The sequence below is a fragment of the Onychomys torridus genome, chromosome 10 (assembly GCF_903995425.1).
Source record: "Onychomys torridus chromosome 10, mOncTor1.1, whole genome shotgun sequence".
Lineage (NCBI taxonomy): Eukaryota > Metazoa > Chordata > Mammalia > Rodentia > Cricetidae > Onychomys > Onychomys torridus.
In genome coordinates, this window is record NC_050452.1 from 33,823,733 (window position 1) to 33,846,894 (window position 23,162).

The following is a 23,162-nucleotide window of genomic DNA, read 5'->3' on the forward strand; positions in this document are numbered from 1 at the left end:
TCTTGCTCATGCTAGGCAAGTGCCCTACACTGGGGTGTGCCCATAACCCACAGAGAATTCCTTAATAGCAATAAACATAAAATAAAAACATTATAGGTAGGGCCTCCTAATAGGGAAAAAACATCAACTCATCAAAACACTCCATTGAGGAAAATGAAAAGTCACAGCTGGGATGTTCTCGCCAAGTATTGTGAGGCCCTGGGATTACACCAAGGAAGAGGAAAAGGAGAAAGAAAAAAAAAAATAGAGTGCCAGAAAATACTCATAAGATCTAAGAAAATATTTAGATACAGAGCAGAAAATAAACTCTTGGAGCTTAATAATAAAACAATCCAATAAGAAAATCAAGGTTAAGGCCAGGTGGTGGTGGTGGTGGTGGTGGTGGTGGTGGTGGTGGTGGTGGTGGTGGTGGCGGCGGCGGCGGCGGCGGCGGCGGCGGCCCACGCCTTTAATCCCAGCACTTGGGAGGCAGAGCCAGGCAGATCTCTGTGAGTTCAAGGCCAGCCTGGTCTACAGAGTGAGATCCAGGACAGGCACCAAAACTACACAGAGAAACCCTGTCTTGGGAGAAAGAAGAAGAAGGAAGAAGGAAGAAGGAAGAAGGAAGAAGGAAGAAGGAAGAAGGAGGAGGAGGAGGAGGAGAAGAAGAAGAAGAAGAAGAAGAAGAAGAAGAAGAAGAAGAAGAAGAAAAGGAAGGAAGGAAGGAAGGAAGGAAGGAAGGAAGGAAGGAAGGAAGGAGAAAAAGAAAATTTTTGTGCTTTTTATCATTTTGAGACCAAGTCTCCTCGTGAAGTCCCGACTGGCCTGGAACTCACTTTGTAGACCAGGTGGCCCCAACCTTTTCCTCTGCTCTCCCTTTGGAGTGCCAGGATTACAGGTGTGTACTACCACGACCACCTTTACTTCCTCTTTTTTTTTTTTTTTTAAAGTAACACACATATAAACACCCCTGTATGCATTTTTATAACTTGTCTATTTTGTTTGTTTGCAGCGTTGGTAATCAAACCCAGAGCAAGCACTCTGCTACCGGGCTACACCTCCAGCTACTATACTTTGCCTGTCTGTCTGTCTCTCTCTCTCTCTTTCTCTCTCTCTCTCAGGGGAGGGGTTCGAGACAGGGTTATACTTGTCTTTTGTAACACCTACGACTACTTTTTCTATCAATCTACCCTAAAATTGAGTTATGTAAAGGTCTTGTCTCTAGAAATGCGCTCCTTTCTAACCTTTGCCAAATAAATATAGCCATAGAACTCATATTTCTAAATCAAGAAAAAAAATTATGTTCTTCACTACTGGTAAAATATAAGTGCTTATAAATGAATGCGTGCAAAACCTGATGTTCCGAACACCCGGTTTGAGACAAAGGACCATCTTCCTTAATTAAGCACTAAGCGAAAAAAAGGCTGTCGTAGGACGGTAACTTCCCAGGCCACAAGGCTACTTCTAAATTAGGACCTCTTGTTACTCTCCTCTTTCGAGAGGGCTTCCCCTAGGACTTTCTAGTTCCTTCCACAAGAGGGACTTGACGGGTGCCCGGTGTTTTAGAGAAACGCCTGTGGCCACAAGAAAAACACCTGACAAGCAAACTCCAAGAAACATGTCCCCTCTTGGACAGCTGCCAACTCCGGGTACCCCGAAACCATCCCTCTCCAGCCTTCAAGAGGAAGAAGACAGGATGTGAACGCGAGGCACAGCCCTCCCAGGAAAACAAAACAAAACAAACAACAAAAGTAGGTATAAGTCAGGTTTCCCCTCTATTCCGGGCGACACCGTTTTCAAAACAACATAAAAGGGTGGGTGCGGCGGCGTTTAGGACTAGCTGTCTCCTGAACCCGGGAGGGGCGTGGGTGTCTTAAGGAGGGCACCCCTTACTTGGGACGGAAACGTCCGACGTGTGACCGGAGGCAGCGGGGTGTCAAAGCCCAACCCCGCAGCGCGGGCAGCACAAAGCGGGTGGGCCGGGGCGGCCTCGCCGGCCTTCCCGGACTCAGCCTGGAAGGTGGAGCCACAGTTCTCCCCGACCCAGCGGCTCGTCGGGCGGTGGGACGGTCCCCGCGCCGCCCTCCCCCACTTCCTCCCGGCAGCGCCCGGGCGTCCCTCGTGGTGGGTGGGTGGGGGGACACCGCCCCGGAGGCCCCGCGACCCGCCCGCCCGCCCGCCCCCAGCGGCCTCCCCGGGCGCGCCTCACCGCCGTTCCCGCCGCCGCCGCCGCCGCCGGCTCCGTCCCGCGGCGCATCGCCCCGGGGCCCCGCCGTCCTCACCGGCTCCTCCCGCTGCCGCCACGGGCTCCGGCGCTAGCGCAGTTTGAAAATGGCGCGGAGAGACGATCGCGACCCACCAGGAGGAAGCGCCGCCGTTGCCCCGGTAACCGGAGCGGACCACAGTGGCGCCCGCCGGGCGGTGATGGCGGCTCCCCCGGGCCTTGCTGCCCGGAAACGTAACGGGCCGGCCGAGGCGGGGCCACAGCGCCCCCTGGCGGAAACCCCGGACCTCTGCGGGGTCCCAGGACCTGTCAACCGGCCGCGGGGGGTAACCATCTGCTGTGGCCAGCAAAACCTGCGCCCCAGCCTCCGCCCCGCCTGAGTGCCCGCAGAGAAGGACCTTTCACGGGGGGATTCTTGCTGACGACCCACTATCCCCCCCTGGATATCACCCGACACAGTTATTTCCCGTAACCATGTGAACCCCAGAATAGAATCCGACCGCCAAAACATACTTGTTTATGTGATCTCCCCACCCCCAACCCCGCTGCCTCCAATTGTGGGCTCCTGGAGTCCAAGATGATTGTATTCAGCTCTATTTCTCTAGCTTCTAACTCAGTATTTGTAAATATTGAGTTGAAATAAGTCGTTTATAATAGCCTGCTCGCGGATGGAAAGACCAGGGTCAATTCCCCAGTCCATCACTCCCCTAAAAAACTTTCTAGATGGTTAAGGGATGGGTTTTGGTTTTTTTCTTGCTTATGTTCCTTACCAAGCCGGCTTTCCTCTAAACATGTACTTTGTCGCTGCAAAGATGTAAAAATGGATTGTTTTGTGCCCGTTCATTCATTGCTTTCACATCTCCATTTTGTGTGCTTCGTCCGTTTTTAAATGGAATTTCTAAGGAACTAATGAATTCTGTAGAGAATTTTTTAGACGATCTTGCAAATATACAAGTTAGCATTTTTTTATTTTTTGTAAAATAAAAGACATACCTTTAAAAAAAAAAAGTAGCCATAAATATCAGAAATTGACTGTAGTCAAGATGAACTGTTGGCTTCCCTTACCCCCAAACACATACCAATTACAAAATGTAAGAACAAAACTCAGTGAAGAAATCCAAAAGGGTAAATGGGATTGAAAGCCACAGTCGAGCTCTGTTCCGAGAGACATTGATTACCCAGAATCAGGTTCACTGCTGACCTCCAAGGTCTGAGGTCAGGGATCCTGGGCACACAAAAAGTGAAGGCAGAGAGCAAAGCAAAATGCTGTTGCTTCCCACCCAAATCCTAGAGCTTCAAGCACTGTGTGGCTGTAGAGACCGGAAGAAAAAGAAATACCCTCACAATAGAAAGTGAGACTTCTAATATTACCACAAACAAGAGTCCAGAAATACTCCAGTGAGATTTACCTGGAGAGGGGGGAGATCCTGGTTGCTGGAGGAAGAAAGCCAGATGTAAAGGTGACATTTTTGTGCTTAAGAGAACAATAATGCAAAATTGGACTTCCAAATATTATGTGCTGTTAATGATTAATTTTTGTAATTGCCTGGTCTTGTACAAATTTTAACAAAACTGCTGTTTCTGCTTCATAAGCAAAAGCTTGCTTTGCAGGACCTTCTGCTTGCATGTAGACAGGATGTAACTTGGTGTTTTTTGCCTTTAAAAAGGCTCTAAGATGGCTGGGTGCTGTGTGCACTGGGGAATCCTGAGTCCTGGCTGTAGACCTGGAGCCAGTACATGAATAAAAGCCTCTTCTTTGTTAACATTTATTAATGGTCAGACTGGTGAGTCTCTGAACTACCTAAGGCCCTCAACAGGGGCAGGCTTTGAGGTTTCAAAAACCCATTCCATCCCCAGATCCTAGAGCCTGTTGATCAAGTTGTGAGTTCTCAGCTTCTGCTCCAGCACCATGCCTGCCTGCATGCCTGCTGACATGCTCTCAGACATGATGGTCATGGACTCTAACTCTTTGTCTTGGTCACAGTGTCTTTTGAGACAGGGTTTCTCTGTGTAGCTTTGCACCTTTCCTGGAACTCACTCTGTAGAACTCACTCTGTAGACCAGGCTGGCCTCAAACTCACAGAGATCCGCCTGGCTCTGGGATTAAAGGCGTGCGCACAGTGTCTTAAGCATAGCAACAGAAAGGTAGCTAAGCCAAATGTTTTCCAGAGGCCTGAGGCCTATGTGTTATGGCTTGGTCTGCAGCATGGCCCTTCTGGGAGGTAGCAGAACTTTTAAGACATAGGTTAGTGGAAGGAAGCTAGGTCACTGAGGGTCTGCCATTGAAGGGGATAGTGTGACCGACCTCTGTGGGAGGAGTTTTCTGGTCCTGGGAGCTGCTTCCACCCAGAGACTTATATTAATTTTAAATGCTCAGCCAATAGCTCAGGCTTATTACTAACTAGCTCCTACATTTTAAATTAACCTATATTCTTTATTTACACTCTGCCATGTGGCGGTACTTTTACTAGCCTGGCACATTCATCTTGCTTCTCCATGTCTCCTCTAGACTCTCTGACTCCACCCTTCTTCCTCCCTGTATCCTCAGTGTGATCACCCCGCCTACACTGATTGCTATTGGCCAATCAGCTTTCATTAGCCAATGAGAGTAATGCATATTCATAATGTACAGAAGGATTGTTCCACAGCAGGCCTCTCTGCCTCTTTCACCTCTTTCCATCTTGGCGGTCATGAGGCAAACAGTTTTATTATACCACGTACTCCAGCTGCAATGTTCTGTTTAGCCACAGGTCCCAAAACCACAGAACCAACCATCCATAGATAGAAACCTCTGAAGCCAGAAGCCAAAATTAACGTTTCCTCCCTTTTAATCTGGTAATTTAAAGGATTTTGTCACAGTGATGGAAAGTTAACACTGTGAGCTTGCCTCTCAAAATGCTAGAACAAGGAAGTGTAATGCTTACAAAGCCGGCTAGCCATCTAAAATCAAAACCTAAATTTTCTTCAGGTGAAAAGAGTGTAGTGGATATATTTTAAATGATCTAGATTAGGGTTTCTCAGGTCACCACTTCTAACATTTGGATGGACAATTCTTTATTGAAGGGAGCCTCTCCTGAGTATTGTGGAATATATAGTACCCTTCCTGGCTTCTCCACACTGGATGCCTGCAGTAGCCTCCACTCCAGATGTTCTTATAGTCACAGTGCCTTCAGGACTTTCCAAATGGTCTTTGAGACAAAACCACTCCCGACTGAGAATCACTGGTCAAAACAGATGAAGGAATAATTGTCATTAAAAAAGGATAAGAACAGGTGGCTATGAAGAGGACCAATCAGAAAACTGGGATATTTAAAAAAAATGAAGCTGGGTGGTGGTGGTGCATGCCTTTAATCCCAGCACTTGGGAGGCAGAGCCAGGCGGATCTTTGTGAGTTCGAGGCCAGCCTGGTCTCCAAAGCAAGTTCCAGGAAAGGCCAAAGCTACACAGAGAAACCCTGTCTTGAAAAACAAAAACAAAAAAAATGATAAAAATAATATTGGGCCAAGGTGTTTTGGCAGGTAAAGTCATTTTCCTACAAGGCTGACAACAGGAGTTCAATCCTTGGGATCCACATGATAGGAGAGAACGAACTTCTGAAATTTGTCCTCTGACCTCCACACATACACTGTGACACACTCAGCCACATACAAAATAGTTAAATAGATAAACATAGTAGACAATTGAAATATCAACTGGGATAAACTATGGGTTTTATGCAATTAAAAGAATTTACATAGTTTAACTTAATCTCAGGACAGGCACAGAAATAAACTATGAAAAATTGGTTAAGAAATACAGATAACTTGACAGACCCTAAGAATGTATTTGAAATGAGGAGGGAGGTAAATAAAATACACTGTGTGCAAAGAATGTATTTGGGAGGCCAGAGTCTATAATAAGCAGAATAGTCCCCCAAGGTGGTCCATGATTATTATTATTATTATTATTATTATTATTATTATTATTATTATTAACTCCCTGAGCCACCTTGCTGTCCCTGTCTCCACTGTTAAAAGGAACAGTCCATTGTGTCAGGAAGGAGGCATGGTGAAGTAGCAGGGACACACTGGGGAACTCCTCACATGTTGGCTGGCCCTGGAGGCAGAGACCAGGACAGGAAAGGGAGAAGTTTCAGGCCTGCCCACAGTGACCCAGCTCTGCCATGCAGGCCTCACTTCCTAAATGTCTACAAACTCCTGAAACAGCCCCAACCCAACATCAGGGACCGGGTCCAAACTCACAGAGGGGTTAGGATACTTCACCACAGGAGGCAGGCAGGCAGGGAGGAGGGACTGCAGGTAGATCAGTGAGCTTTCATTTAAGACGGACTTCTCATACCTTCTCCCTCCCCAAGACAATGACTTGGTGGGCTTTTCCCACTGGAGAGAAATGTTGGGTGGGACTTTCCAATCTCCCACAAAGGGGCAAGGGAACTGCTGTGGTGGGGGACGAAGCTCTGTTTTCCTGTCTGGATTATCAAGCCCTCTGCAGTCACCCAACCAGCCAATTCTGAGAGACGAAGTGAACTCATCTCACCCCACCCTAGACACACAAAAATCTTGGCTTTGTCAAGACCAATCCTGGCTTCTGGGTCCAAATCCCTTTCCCAGCTGGGAAACCTCTCTGTTTAAGTGCTTTACACCTCTGTCTCTGTCTCTCTGTCTCTCTGTCTCTCTCTCTCTCTCTCTCTCTCTCTCTCTCTCTCTCTCGTGTGTGTGTGTGTGTGTGTGTGTGTGTGTGTGTGTGTGTGTGTGTGTGAAGTAAAGGAATCCATTCCTACAACTCTGGATGATATCATCACTGCTGCAAACCATGAGCCACTAGAAGAGAGACACAGAAAAGAAGAGTACCTTGTGGTACTCAGAAGGTGTGAAGGCAACAAAGACTCCATCTTAGGGAAGGGCCACCATCTTAGACCACCTGCTGTACTCAGTTCTAGGAAGGACCTCAGGAATGTGCCATGACAACTCGAACAGATACTGTTAGGATTTTGCCGCCAGTCCAGCTGCATGACCGCACATTCACAGTTCAGGAGCTAAGCAAGGGGTCTTGGGTCTTATATCGTCCATGTGCTGCATGATTGTGAAAATGCGCACAATGCAGTCATGCAATCAGTGCACGAGTGGTGTAGCTCCATAAGCCCATCTGCGCATGTGTATGAGAATCCTTAAAAAGTCGGACACAGACTCTCTCCTCTCTGCCAAATATGATTGAGTCTCAGTTGATAGCACAGGATGAATGACAGGAATTCAGAAACAGAAGGACATTCAGGACTAGAATAACTTCGCAGGGTTCCCTAGCAGATGGGACTTGCATTTGGACCCTGAGGTGACTAGAACTTAGAGGCCTTAATGAAGAGAAGAGATTTGGGAAAGTGGGAAAAGAAGATGACATGGCCAGGAAGAAATAAAGAAGAAACATTTCTGTCAGCAATAAACGTAGCAATCTGGTATCATTTAGGAAAGGTGAGAGACATACATCACAATAAGGACTCACCAAATGTGAGATTTCTGAATCTGACTTTTATCCACTACATCATTAGACACTATTAAGCCTTTAAATTGGATAATTATTTAATGAAATTAGTTGGGGAAAATTGATCTGGGTTGTGGAAGGATGAATGCTGAACAGTGAATGTCGTACACAAATGATGTTGCCTAGGAGAAGAGTCCGATAGTCCTCTTAACAGCGTGATAAAATGTCTGCGGGACAAAGACTACAGGAAAGAACGGAAATCATGCAGGGTCAGCCTCTCCGAGGGAAGGCATGAAGGAATCTAACCCAATGTCAAGTGTTGCCCTTCAGAAATGGAAGCCCCCAAATGGAATAACCAGGAAGCCACATGAGCATGTGCTGGTGCAGGAACAGGGTGGGAACAAAGTGGGTTCTGATGTAAAGTGATTTGGGATGTCTGGGAGACTGCTGGGCGTATACAAGTGATGCGGCTTTGGGTGCTGTTATGGCCAGCATACTCACTGATTTTCCTGTATGTCTCCCTCCCCTCAGACTATGAGCTCCTTATGAGCTAAAGAGACTAATATGCCTTTCTCTGTAGGCATAACCAAGTGAAGTGGCTGGCGCCTAACAGAAGAAAGGTAATATGAATTGAATTGAATGATTCGGTCTTTAATCTGATATTCCTTCTAGCATCCCAGTTGCTTCCCTTTAGCACCCAGAAATCATGTGTGGTGGTCGGAATGAAAATGCCCCCCTTATGCCCACAGGGAGGGGCACTATTAGAAGGTGCAGCTTTGTTGGAGGAAGTGTGTCACTGGGGGTGGGCTCTGAGGTTTCAGATGCTCAAGCCAATCCCAGTATCTCTGTCTCTCTTCCTGTTGCCAGCAGATCCAGATGTAGAACTCTCAGCTACTTCTCCAGCACCACATCTGCCTGCGTGCTACCATGCTTGCTGTCATGACCATAATGGACTAAACCTCTGGACCTATAAGCCAGACCCAATTAAATGTTTTCCTTTATAAGAGCTGCTGTGGTCATGGTGTTTCTTCACAGCAATAGAAACCCTAACCAAGACATCATGCTAAAATGTCAATACTATCAGCTACTTCAAGTCCTTTTATTTAAGCAGCAGAGACTCAGTTTTCCTGTTGCCAAAGGAGTATAGTTTGGCTGGCAACATGCTTATCACTGTCAGATAAGGAACACAATCACAGCAGTTCTATTCCATCTAGAGAGCTTAATGACGGAGGGTTTGTAGTGACCTGGCAACAACAACAACAAAAATGTCTACTCTGTGTAAATGAATAGTTGTTGTGAGAAGCTTTCTCTAGTAGAGGACACTGGGAAATTACTCTCAGGAAATGACCACCTTCGGAGAGGACAGGGCCAGAGCACCTCGGTGACATAGGAATTTCATTTGATACCTACAAAGACGTGGGAGCATTTACACTTCAAATGCTCGTGCCAAGAATCAGTCTTTCTTCACCTTTTGGGTCGAGAAGGAATAGAAGTAAGTGTAGAGGCTCTAGGGGAATGAAAAACTGGATAAATATTACTGAATTAAAAAGCCAACCATGGGCTGGAGAGATGGCTCAGAGGTTGAGAGTGCCCACTGTTCTTCCAAAGGTCCTGAGTTCAATTCCCAGCACCCACATGGTGGCTCACAACCATCTGTAATGAGATGTAGCACCCTCTTATGTGTACATAATAAATAAATAAACAAACAAATAAATGAATGAATGAATGAATAAATGAATAAATAAATCTTTAAAAAGCCAACCAAAGAGCAAGCCTTCTACATGTCAACTATTCCATGCCAAATGACCAAGAATAAGCTAGAAAAATACTTACAACTAATACCATAGACCTAAAATACACTTCATTTCTGCAAATTGATAATAAGATGATTGAGAGCAGAATATATTAGAAAAATAATTTTAATCTAGGCAACAGCATGAAAATATAGTTTGCGGGGTTGGGGATTTAGCTCAGTGGTAGAGTACTTGACTAGCAAGCACAAGGCCCTGGGTTCGGTCCACAGCTCTGAAAAAAAAAAAGAAAAGAAAATATAGTTTGCAAAGTGTCTATTGTATCAACCCCTGAAAATGAAGGACATACACATCTGTTGCTTTTAGATCACGGTGACAGATACTTGAGGGAAACAATTTCAAGGAGGAAAAATTGGATTTTAACTTGAAATTACAGAAGGCTTAGCCTGTGATGGCAGTGTGCACTTGTGGCTGAAGAGGGTGCTCACATATAGCAGCCAGGAAGCAAACCGAATCAAAAGATGGAGTCCATGACAAGCTAGAGCCGTCAGGAACACAGCCCAACAGCCAACTTCCTCCAATAGAGCTCTCCCTTGGGAAGTTTCCACCACATCTCCATGATGCCATCACATCATGAATCCATCAAGGGAAAATTTTCTAGGTCAGCACCCTCATGAGCTGATCACTTCTTAAAAGCCCATCACCTGGAAGTTAAACCTTTCACAGCCGAGCCTTTGAAGGGATGCTTCCTAGCTCAATCAGAACAGTGCACAAATGAAAATTGAGGCATGGAAAAGGGGTGGATGAGACAATAAGCTAAGAGACAAGCAACTCAACTGCAGCTGAAGTGTGTGTTGGTGCTTCTTCTGAGGTTGTCTGAGTGTTGGCTTACAAAGCTGGATGCTGAACAAGCACTGTGTCATCCTATCACAGCAACCTTAAGCAGTCACTAATGTGGGCATCGGCATTTTACACACGGCCTTTGTGACTTACCAAAAGTCCTCAAATGCTAGCACCTTGACTCAAACTCTGAAGGTTAAAGCAACTGTGAATTGTGCAGACCACCACAAAAGCGAACCCTGAAGTGTAGGACACACAGATACTATTCAGAGAAATATCAATTAATCTTTTCGAGGACATAATTTCCAGGATCCTCCAAGGTCAATTGGATCAGCCTTCTAAATAGGGTGCAGATTTCCTCTTCCCCTGGTAGTTGCCATAGGAACATATCCATGACAACCAAATTCCACTTTTCAAAGCAACCCATTACACTGCTGATCATCTTTGGTCAAAAGTTTCTTTTGTACAGCTGATGTCAGCTTCCCTTTAAGTGCTCATAATTTGTTCTGAGCATGCTCACGATGACCCTTCAGAACAGCACTGTAGTCTCCAGTTTCTCCTCATGGGCTCTAAAGCTATTGTTTATCTGACTATATCCTTTGGAGTAGAGAGACACTCGAGTTTCTTAGTGTTCTTATTAAAATGTGTCCCTGGAAATGATTTGAGCTGAGGAGCAGGATATATTTATTTCCTTTGATACATCTGCACAGAATTCTCCACACATAGCAACCCAGACTAGTATTAGATTAGCCTTTTTAACAGATGTGCTATAGTCTCCCATGAAGAAACATGTGTGGTCCTCTTTCTGTAGCTCATAGGCTTTTAATATCTACATTTGTTTCTGTCATCATTGATGCAGGAGTTTTGAGTGTGATAGGATCTTTCATGGCCCAATTGTGCTATAACCAAAGGCCTAGAGTGCTAAACAGTCATGATCACCAAAGACTTACCTAAGACAGTGGCTCCAGATTTACTATCTCTTACCCATGAAGATTGGAGATATGTACTCTCATGGGCATATGCAAAGCAGAAACAAGCTTTACTAAGAATTACAGAAATGTGAGAAATTAAAGAAAAATAGATATATAGAAAATGGAAACACCTAAACTGGGAGGGATTAGACTTCCTTGTCTAAGATTTTATGGGGTTTTGTTAGAAACTGGACAACAGCTGAGATAATTGCAATGTGATTGGTTGGTTCTCTGGGCTACTGTGGGCCAGGCCAACAGAGGACCCTCCCTGAATCCCTCTTTTACTTATCACAGGTTCCAAGGACTCAATGTAAAAAAATATCGACCAAAATGTGTTTGCCTCTCACAAAGACGGATTTGTCAGAAGGCCTGGAAGTTGAAGTAACAAGCATGATTTGTCAGAAGGCCTGGAAGTTGAAGTAACAAGCATGATTTGTCAGAAGGCCTGGAAGTTGAAGTAACAAGCATGATTTGTCAGAAGGCCTGGAAGTTGAAGTAACAAGCATGATTTGTCAGAAGGCCTGGAAGTTGAAGTAACAAGCATTTTATGGCCTGCTCTCACCATGCACACACCTGTCAAAATCCCTGGCGGCAGCAAGCCTTAATTTGAGTAGTTCAGTGACACCATCAAAGGCCACTTGTCTCCCTCATACCTCAGTGAGTGGGTTTTAGCTTGGACCCTTTGTCTCATAGTCACAAATTGGTTGTCAAAGCCCTAAAGAGCAGGTTTGCATGCAAGGGTACCGAAAATAAGAAATGAGAGGAAGAGGCAGAGATTGCCCAGCAAGAATAAAAATAAAAAAACAAACATATGTTCAGACATATTACAGGCCTCTCTTTTCTCACCATAGAGGACAGTGTCTCCCAGCATTCTCTGGCTGAGTTCTCTTTATTGGACAGAATGGCATGAAATTTAACCCTAGAGCAATCACTGGCAAAGAAGCTAGGAACAGTTACAGTTTAGTACCAGATACAATTGGGGGTTTATGAGCAAGTATGACAAAATATCAGCATCAATTTATCATGTTTGAAAAAGTTCCCTTCTTCATCTCAAGGTGAGGCAGAAGGGATTTGAGGAAAACCACTCAATAGATATCCCTTGAGTGGAGGATAGTCTCAGGTGATGCTTACTCAGGTATTGTCAGAATAAAGTGTGTTTTTCCCTTAACCAGACCTGCACCTGACATGAGAGCTGATTTCAGTGATGGAGCTTTGGGGGCACCTCGGAGCAGGAGCATGGTCCCAACAGGTGGGAGCTATTTCTTAGAGCTTCTGCCTGGAGTCCATTCTACTAGCCTTTCCCAGCAATTCTGTGGGCCTCTTGCAATCTGCTCCTAAGACTTCCTTTCCAAAAGGTCTTGAGTGTCTGCTGTCTGCAACTAAACCCCGATAAGAAAGGATCTAGAGAGATCTCCAGGGAAGAGGAGGTGTTTTCTGCCTAGAGAAGCAGAGACTCTGCCAGTTCCAGGGGCTAAGGAATGAGTAATGGGACCAACGGGAATGGAGAGGTCTGTAGGGCTAGGAAGGGGCTGGAGGGAGAGATTTTCAGGGAACAGAGATGGCTTTTCACAGAATACACTGCAGACAAACAAGGTCAGGTTTAAACATCTGGCAGAGGGCTGGGGTGATGTCTCAGTCAGTAAAGTGCTTGCTATATGAATGAAAGCCTGAGGCCCTCGGTTCGGACCTCCACCATCCATGTGATAGTTTACAACCACCCATAACTCTAATTCCAGGAATCTCACACCCTCTTCTGATCTCCACGAGCATCAGGCACACATGCTTGCATGAAAAATACTAACATAAAATAATTAAAAATAATTTTAAGCATCTAGCAGAGACAACTAGAGAAGCCTGTTCGGGAGTGCAAACCAAAGGTAACATCATCAAATTGAGGTTTACATCATCTAGAAGGAATAGATCAGGAAAACCCCACGGAAGCAGCCAGCTGGGGTTCTGCTCTGGGAGTCCCAGGTGGAGCAGCAGCTCCTCTCAAGTGAGGCTCCAAGTAAATGAAGAGATACAAGAAAGACAGCATGAGCAAATCAGGTGCTTCCTGCATCCCTCAGAAACCAACGGGGAAGCACTGCTCAGTCACGCCGGAGTTCTGGGCAGAAGACATCTCTCTCCGTGCATCGGCACAGGACACCCAAGTCCAAGTTCTCAGCACAAAGGAGACTTATTTGCCCCAAAGGGACAAAGAGCAGGCATAAGAGACAAAGACAGGAGATAGAGGAGGAGGGAGAAGGGGACAGGAACAAGGATGAGGGGAAAGGAACATTTGCTCCGGAGGGACAAAGGACTGCCTCTTCAAAGAGGAGACAGATGTTACCCACAGGCAAATGGCAGGTTAAGGGAAAATGGGAAACCCTGTGTTAGGATGAACTGGTGTGTTTTGGTTGGGCATGTTAATTAGGCTAGCCAAAAGGGGGCTTTTGATTGCTGGACCTTGGGGGAGGGGAGGGGAGTAGCAAATAAGGGAATGGACGTTGGTGGCTAGCTTTAGGAATGTAATCTAATGGTTTAGCAAGGTAGAGGGATCAGGGAGAAGGGGAAGACAAAACCTGTTGGTGCCATGTCTGCCATGCTCTGGCCTGCTGGAGCCCTTCCCTCTGCAGGGATGGGTTCCTGGGTTTCTGCTCCCGCTCGCTATAGGCATCCCCACGTAGGGATAAGCAACAGTAGCCGCCACTGGAAATAGTTACCTTCTAGTTGTTCTCAAGGGCACAATGCTTTTAATAGCCTTAGCTGCTTTTCCCACTCCTGTCCCTGGGCAAGGGGCTCTGGGGGATACTTGAAATCAACATGCTGGGGTCTGGGACAGGAGAACCCTCCTGTGTTAATAATAATAATAACTATTATTATTATTATTTTTTAAATCCTTTTAGACATATAGAAATAGCTTAGTCAAGAACTCCACTACACTCAAGGCTACACCTGAAAGCCAGAGCCCAGTGACACTATTTATGAAGATAACCAGACACATTGATGACACCCACTTGACAGTATATAGACCAAGAGCAATACATGGCTCCTCACTTCTTCAGGACTGCTGGAGACATCGGACAGATACCACCTTGATCTGCCCTGCAGCTGGAGCGTCTCCCCCAGGGTCCTGACCCTCAATTTGAAGACTACTATGAGAGACTGTACCGGACATTCAGCTAAGATACCAATGTTGTATTGGTGAGCACTCTTGAGGACATAGGCTTAGGGCAGTATTTAGGAACCTGGGAGTTGTGAACCTTGTGTGAAGACCTTCAGCATAATAAAATATAACTTTTGTTATGCCAACTACCAGTACCTAAGTTCTTGCTCCAATGCCTCCTTTCTCCAAGAGTCTGCTGTCAACACATCAATTTACATATATGCCAATTTATCATATAACGTATCTTATAGAGGACCAGTATCCTGTTCTCTCATACTTTACCCTACTTCTTTTAGATGGTCACACACTGCATTTTGGCTAGACTAGATGGCCAGCAAGTCCCAGTGATCCTGTTTCTGACTCCCTCTAACCCAGCACTGAGGTTATGCATATGTGAAGCCACATGGCTTTTTACATGGAGATTTTACCAACTATCTGATTTAACTTTTGCTGTGAACTTGCAAAAATAAGCATAATTGCTTACATTTAATGTATAAGGCAACTAAGACATTAAGCAGTTAAACTCATCTGGACAAGCTCCAATGGCCTGCTGAAAGCCTTATTTTAAGCCCACTTCCCTTTTGATGTCAGAGCCTGAGCCCCTGGTCCAGTGCTAACCACATTGATCTTTTATAGATGCTCCCAACAGGGGGACAGCAACTCATTTCCTTTATAAAATCTTCCTTGATTTCATCAGACCCCGGATAAAGCTAGATATCTCATCCTGAACTTTTATAACATGTGTTGTCTATCATCCATTTGTTGTCTTTTTAAAAATTGTCTCACAGTTTGTTTTTGTGCATATGTATGTTTTACACCTGGGCATATCCAAGCCCCTTCCCATTGCACCAAGGCTGTGCAAGGCATCACACCACAGGCACTGGATTCCAGAAGCCTGCCCATGGACCAGGGGCAGATCCCGATCCCCCAGCCTGGGTGCCCCCAAACAGTTCAAGCCAAACGACCGTCTTCCGTATCCAGAGGGCCTAGTCCAGTCCCATCGGGACTCCACAGCCACCAGTCCACAGTTCATGGGCTTCCACTAGTGTGGCCGGTCATCTCTGCACGTCCTCCCATCATGATCTTGACGTCCCTCACCTGAACCTGCTACATATTAATTAAAATCATGGGCAAATGTTTAAAAATGCCAATTTGTACTCCACAGCCCAGCCAGTGAAACACTGTCTGAAGATGAACTGGATGCTTCACAAATCCCCCCGGTGGTTCTAACAGGCAGGCCAGCCTGAGTCTGCCATAGAATCCATTGGTTGCATACAGGTTAAGAACTATGTGCAGGGCTCATTTTCTTTTCCTTGAGGGTAATTTCCTTACAAGGATTCCCAGCACGAGTGTGCCGCTGCCCACAGTGCTCAGTGTACACACTTAAAGCTAGGTGGCATGCTAAGCACTGGGTTTTAGGTGGGGCAGGCTGGGCCTCCAGCCACCTGGAACCTCAGTGGAGATTGTGGCTGTGCCCACCACTGCAGGCTCTATGAAGGACACTCCTGCTTCTTCCCTTCCATGAACGAGTGTGTTTACTTTTCACTTTTAAACTCAGGACCTAATAAGCAGTTAAGTGCTACAGATAATGATTCCATGGGGCAGCCTTGACCCTTGATATCAAGCTGGTGATGATCAAGGAGACAAGTAAACAGCAAAAATCCCAAGTCAACATGTCTCAAAATGACAAGTATCATGAGGGATGAGAAGAGGGCAGTGAAAAATGAAAGGGGACCAGGAAAAGCTGTTGGGGATTAAATGGACACCAGTACAAAATGTAGACAGAGGACAACCCATCAATTTCCCACTTTCTTCCTCATTACTTGTTCCTCCAGGCAATTAGGAAAGAGACCCACTGTCTAGACGCCGCATTGCACAAAGTCCAGGTGGGCAGGGATGCCAGCTGAGAGGGTCTGGAGCTGCTGTCTCCAATATTTCTACTGCTCACACACTGGTATTGCTTCTTGTCTGTGAAGTCTGTTGCCTCTAGCACCTCCTATTTCCATGTGTCCCTCTGCCCTGTTCCGCCCACCCCATTTTCTGACTCCTCTCCTGAAAATGAGGATTGCCTCAAATAACACTTAGAAGTATATCACTCAGAAATTTAGGTAAGTGAGCACTGTTAACACAAGAATACTGAAAATAACTAGGGGACCTTGCTTAAACTGCAGGTACAAAGGCCAGCTGTCCCGAGGGAGAAGTGGCACATAGTCCTGACTTGTTCAGAGGAAGGATGTGACTGCTCTGTGATGCTTTGCACCTCCGTCTGTGGGCAGCCTGACAGCAGTACTGGAATGGCTTAGAGATTGTTCAAACTGCAGACCTGGACCACAGAAAGCCTATTGCCTAAGGCTCCCCAGTTCATCATGGTGGCTAGGTGCTCCATAAGGACATCAAATTCTGAGAGGCACTGGTACCTAGGATCTAAAGCAAAGGACAGATAATCTCACTTTGTTCATGTCACTCTGATATTATGTATTAATAATGCAATAAATAATAATGTAATAATGTCCTTGGTTAGCTATTTTGACTTACTACGTCTTCATCAACACATAAGAATTCTCTGATTTTTTAGGTACATGCTTAAAAATTCAACTTTCTTCTAGTAAATAATAGTATTGTTTTATAAGGTCTGTAAAAACAGGGAACAAGAGCTTTTACTTAGAGAAGAGCCAAACAACCAGTTAAAATTAGCCTTCATCCATTAATATGGTTTAAATATGTACTATAGTATGTATATTTACCAATACATATCACTCTATATCCATCTATCTATCCATCCATCCACTCATCTACCTATCTACCCACCTATCTATCCTATCATCCATCTATCCATCCATCCATCCATCCATCCATCCATCCATCCATCCATCCATCCATCATGCATCTATCTATTCTATCATCTGCTAACAGTAGAGAAAGCAAGTCCAGCACTCAGAGTTTGATGTATGGAACTTCCATTTCTACTAACTAATAACAAATCGCTGCATCTCTCTGTTCTGAATTTTTAATCCTTAAAGTCCATGTTTTGTATTAATAAGTATGTATGCATATATACACACAAATTAATTTGAGTTTAGAAATGTAAGGTAAACGCTGAACTGAGAACACCCACAGGGTACAAGTGGATATACATATGTGTATGTGTGTGCATGCATGTACACGTGTGTAAATGATACCACAATACAATGAAGTCTGTGTGCCTTACCACGTGGACCCCCCTCACCCACCCAGTTATTTGAGTGTGTTATCCAATCATGGCTGGCCTGGTACTTGCTATGCACCTCAGGCTGGTCATGAACTTTCAGCAATCCTCCTGTCTCAGCCTCTTAAGTGCTAGGATGACAGGCATATGTGACCACATGACTTTTTAATCCTCTATGCCCTCCCAGATTCACACTCATGATAGCAGGATTGTGCAGTTATCCCCTGCTTCTCCACTCGGAACCCCAAACCACAATGGCTTAATTTGTTTTTCAAGTTTTATATTAAAAGAATCCCAGCACATACGGATGTTCCTGGTGATGACCTTTGTCACCTGGCAGTATTTTCCTGGCATTTATCTACATTTCCATTCTGATACCACTGTCCTATGTAGGGAACATAGTTATATTCATCAGTTCTACTGCTGATGGACATTTAGGTTGTTCAGCCCATAGGACACATTTCAATAGTTAGTCCTAAATACAAAATATCTCTGAAGCTATTACAAATGGCTTTTTCTTATTATTCTATTAACTTTCTTATTGTTAGAACTCTAAGTGTTCTTTGGTATAAGGCCTCACAATTAATTTTGATACACAGATTCTATAAGTTTGTTTTTATATGCACGATATATAAAACCAAAGACTATTACCAAATATCAACTTTAAAAATGTTTTTTAATATACAGAGCCACATAATCCTTAAAGTCCAGGCTGGTAACTGACCGCCTTCTCAGCCCCCTTACCCATATGCACACTCTTGACAAGGGACAAACAATACTGTAGAATGCTCTCAGAGTTCCATGATTGGTTAGCAACCAGTGAGTAGTGAGTGCTGGCGTACTCCCATGTTCCACTCAGAACAGCCACTCCCAAACACGGGACGCTGGCAATTAAGGAAAATGTCCCCCCTGTCACTGAAAAGTGCCGAGGGCATTTCATGATGAGATCAATGCTTAAGTAAGCATCACCTGGAGGTCAAAGAAAACAGACCCTCAGGCTGCTGCTCTGCACCTAAGTACCCGGAGCAGAGTACCATGCAGTTATCTGACATTTAGTAACACACAAAGGTCTGAGTCCGGCTTCTCAAAAGCTTCACTATTTTCTGTAGTGTTGGTGTACTGAGAGTGTGTGTTTGTTTCTTTTTTTCTCTTTCATGAAGCTTATTTAGTGGGACTGTGCAATGCTGGAGCAATAATCCAGAATGTCCTGAATAGTGAATTCCATTGTAACTCCGGACCCAGGATAGCAGCGAGCTATCAAGCCCTCGAAGTGCTTGTACTGGCGGATAAACTCATCTTGCATGGAGTGCCACACCACCTATGGCAAACAGAAAGGGAATGATCACAGGATCACACATGGAGAACAGATTACAAGAGAGAATTTGGTACAGCATGGTAGTTAAGAACATGCATTCTGAAGATAGCACCCTGAGTCCTTCTACTTAAAAAGATTCATGACTTCAAGTATATGCCATTGGTCCTGTGGGCCTCAAGTTGGTATCTGTAAACAGGGTGTGGATAATAACACTCTTTCCTCCTAAGTTAACCAAGGGAATAAAGCAGAGTACTTAGGATAGGTCTGCCATGAGCAAGCACCAGTTATGTTTTAGCTGTTATCTCATAAACTCTTAATATCCACACAGATGCAGCTTTGCACAATTATGTGTGGAACGAAGACCATCATTCAAGAATTGCAATACTTAACACTTTAGTTCCATTTCAGACAAAGATACATTTTTTTCTTTATTTAAAATTGATGGCATAAGCCGGGTGGTGGTGGCGCACACCTTTAATCCTAGCACTCGGGAGGCAGAGCCAAGCAGATCTCTCTGTGAGTTCGAGGCCAGCCTGGGCTACCAAGTGAGTTCCAGGAAAGGCGCAAAGCTACACAGAGAAACCCTGTCTCGGAAAAACAAAAACAAAAACAACAACAACAAAAATTGATGGCATAACCATTGCTTGATACTGGGGAGGGAGAGCCAGGATGATCTAAGCTCACTACCTACACCTATGTGATTAACAACCTCATCATGGAGTTGGACATGTGGGTAATTTCAAGACAGAATTCCATACACACAATGATGCAAGGGCTTAAATTCATCGAGGTTCACTCTGTGTCAGCACTATGTAATTGAAGTCTCCTGAGGACCAGGTGAGGGTGGGAACTATGATCAGATCCCAGCATGTCAACCAAGGGAATGTACTCTTCTGGGGTTTTTCTCGTGAGCCTCTAAACCCTCCATTGTTGTCGATGACAGACCAGTCACTACCTCCCAGTCTTTATTACACCCTTTGCTTTTCATCCTTTAGCTTGTGCTGTTTCCTCCACTGAGCACCGCACTTGCCTCTCATTAGCATGCTGTTTTCCTCTGGGAAGTGGGTGACCGTTCCTATGATGCTGAAGCTAGAGTTAATCTCCATCTCTGGGTCTTTTGGCATAGTTTACAAAGCATATAGCTTCAGTTTGTTTCAAATCTGGCCCCACTGCATTTGAACGAGGCTTGCTGCCATGTTACTCCACCTCTCCAGCACTCACTCCTCTTATCTATAAAACAGCGGTGCATCAGTTTTGGGATAAGGAAATTTGAAGCTCAGCAGTCAAGTAACATACCCTACACTGCACAGCTTCATCTGGATCCAGATTACAGATCCGTTTCTAGCTCCATCCCTGACTCAGAGCCCCTGCACTATAGTAAGCAATACTGCATTTACAGTCACCTGCAATCCAAAACCAATGAGCCAAAACCCCAGTCAAACAGAGAAGCAATGCCTCACCTTCGAAAAACACCAACATTAAAACAGAAAGAATTACACAAGGACTCCTGTCTTCCTTACAATCACCACCCTGGCCTGTCTTCTACTTCTGTTTTCCTTTTTTGAGGCAGGGTGTAGCTCAGGTTGGCCTTGAGCTCACCATGTAGCCTAGGATGACCTTGATCTCTTGGTCCTTGTGCCTCAGTGTCCCAAGTGCTGGGACTGCAGGCGTGCACCACCACACTCGGCTAAGGGACTCTTCCAGGCACTAAAAATGGAGCATATGTAGGTAGCACGTGTGGACAGAAGCCCGAGTCTGAAGCCAGGGAATGTGCATACCTGTAGTAAGTTCTCCTCTTCACATAAATGCTTGTCAACCTTCTTGTAGAGGTTATCAAGACCCTTCTTCACCTCCTTGCCAGGATATTCTTTAATGACTTTGCGAAGCTCCTGCTTGTTGAACGCGAGCTGGTAGCTGACCTCTTCCTCCCGTACGCCCTGGGCTACACGGGCTTCAACACCTTCAAAAAAATGCTTCAAGGAGATGAAAAACAATAAGGGCTGAGAGCTTCGTATATTATCACCCAAACCACTTATAACCAGGCTTAAAAGGATGTAAGTGCACGGAAGCTAAAATAACAATCATCTATTACCATACTACTCAGGAGTAACTGTTGTTGACACTCTGGATTTCCTTCTATGTCTTTAATGTGAGTATACAAAACTACAATCTCATATGCTTCATTTTCCATTTAATATGTTTATAGTCGTGGGGTTTTTCTCTCTTTTAGCTTCCTGCAAGTTGGGATGGGATTACAAACACGAACCATTTATACCTGGTAAAACAATCATTTCTTGATTTTATTATTTATCATTTGCTCAGGGAAATGACTCAAGTCAGGAAAGAAAAGAATGGCAACATACTATATATATATATATATATATATATATATATATATATATATATATTTAGTTATTTTAATCTTGTGTGTGATGTATATGGGTGGGTGTGTAGGCCAGGATGTCTTCCTCAATTGCTTCTCTACCTTATTTTTTTGAAGCAAGATCTCTCACAGAGCCTGGAACTCACTGTTTAGGCTACATTTGTTGGCCAGTGAGGACTTGGGATTTGCCTGTCTCCATGTGCCAGAGCTGGGGTTACAGCATGCTTTTATGAGGACATTAGAAACTCAGCAAACACTTTACCCCCAAATCTTCACCCCAGTCCCTTCCTTCCTTCCTCTCTTCCTTTCCTTCCCTTCCTTCCTCTCTTCCTTTCTCCCTTTCTCTCTCTCTCTCTCTCTCTCTCTCTCTCTCTCTCTCTCTCTCTCTCTCTGTGTGTGTGTGTGTGTGTGTGTGTGTGTGTGTGTGTGTGTGTAGTCCTGGCTATTCTAGAACTCACTCTGTAGACCAGGCTGGTCTTGAATCCACCTGCCTCTGCCTCCCAAGTGCTGGGATTAAAGGCATGAGCCACCATGCCTGGCTCTTTTCTTTTATCTTGACAAAGTTTTTGAAATTGTCCCCTGAACTATGTAAAAGTTGGCCATTTATGAAGAAAACAATGGGAAAAGCTCAGTCAAGTTTCACCCTCAAGTTGATTTTGTTTCTGAATTTGTAAAATGGGATAACAGTATCTTAGCTCATATCACTGCTCAATTGATTTTGGACACTATTTACTTTGAGAGAGCTCTGCTAAGTTGTCCATGCAGGCACTGAACATACATACAATTCTCTTGTTTCAGCTTTCCAGGCAGTGAGGATTATAATCCAGGCAGAGTGGCTTCCACACCTGGGTGCATCACTGTTTATACAAATTAGAAGAAACTACATATCTAGAACATCTATTAATGTCTGGCACTCTGGCAGCTTCAACAACTAAGTCCTTCATCCTCATTCTGTGCCAGTACACAGAACACCTGTATGTTATTGGATTCAAAAGCAGGAAAAGACCAAATGAAAATATATTTACGTTTAGTTTTTCAAGAGGCTGTCCTAAAGAGTAAATGACGTAAGACTGAAGGTGATCAGTGTACTTCTGCTTGGCTTCTTTTTTCTCAGCTTCTAGACATGAGATTTTCAAACGAGACAGAGTTGCAAAAATATGGTGGAAGTTTTCCATCATAACGACATCCCTGGGGGTCTTCTGGCTTTCATGTGCTACTTTCTCCACTAAAATCGAAGCAGAAAAATGAAGAACACCTTCTGATATGAGTCAAACAGTCAGGACTAAATATAATACTCTGTACTGCAAGCTCTTCACAGCCCCCCGGACAATCTTCTTCAGACAATACCGTGCACACCTGGAAATGCAGTATGAACTAAAGGTGACTTTCAAATCAGTGGAGGAATTATGAATTATAGCTGGTACGTTAGGGCAGCCAGATGATCAACATCATGGCTAGATTCTAAAATGATCAATTACTTAAATATAAAAAGCAGTAACAGGATCATAAGCATCAATAAAAATATACCTAGCTAAAAATAAAGGTTTGTGATAGCAGGGTCTTCTAAAGAATGACTTCAACACAAGAGCTGAAAAAAAAGGGTGACACAAAATTTGAAAATTCCTACAAGGACACCATGAGCAAAATCACAAAGTACAATGAAATTAGATCATTTAGAACCAGCTTACTGGTCTGGCAAGGGACAGAGACTGACAATAGGGAGTAATACCTAGCAAATGTAGAGCATGCAGAACAATGGAGATTTTCACCAAATGCTCAGAGAACTAAACTGGTATAAGCTGCACTGTAATTTGGCAAAACCTTGATATATACATAAACCTTTGAACCACCGATTTCATTTCCAGCTGGAA

General features: G+C 44.5%; 2 protein-coding genes across 9 annotated transcripts in view; both read right to left on the reverse strand.

Annotated features, from left to right (window-relative positions):
* Positions 1-2,460, reverse strand: part of Cep135 (centrosomal protein 135) — a 62,137-nt gene extending 59,677 nt beyond the window's left edge. The window contains exon 1 of one of the 2 annotated variants that reach the window (XM_036201193.1): positions 2,189-2,460. The gene's annotated coding sequence lies outside the window, so the exon portion shown is untranslated. Of the gene's footprint in view, positions 1-1,872; positions 2,040-2,188 lie in introns of those variants that run through there. The other variant, XM_036201194.1, reaches the window with a different exon arrangement.
* Positions 2,461-18,250: 15,790 nt separating this feature from the next.
* The window catches only part of Exoc1 (exocyst complex component 1), a 41,911-nt gene continuing 36,999 nt past the window's right edge, over positions 18,251-23,162 (reverse strand). For all 7 annotated transcript variants that reach the window (XM_036200440.1, XM_036200438.1, XM_036200435.1 and 4 more), the window contains 3 exons: positions 22,317-22,516; positions 20,687-20,881; positions 18,251-18,911 (listed from right to left, as the gene is read on the reverse strand). In XM_036200440.1, coding sequence (XP_036056333.1) covers positions 18,759-18,911; positions 20,687-20,881; positions 22,317-22,516 — 548 coding nt within the window. In that variant the 3' untranslated portion in view covers positions 18,251-18,758. The remainder of the gene's footprint in view (positions 18,912-20,686; positions 20,882-22,316; positions 22,517-23,162) is intronic.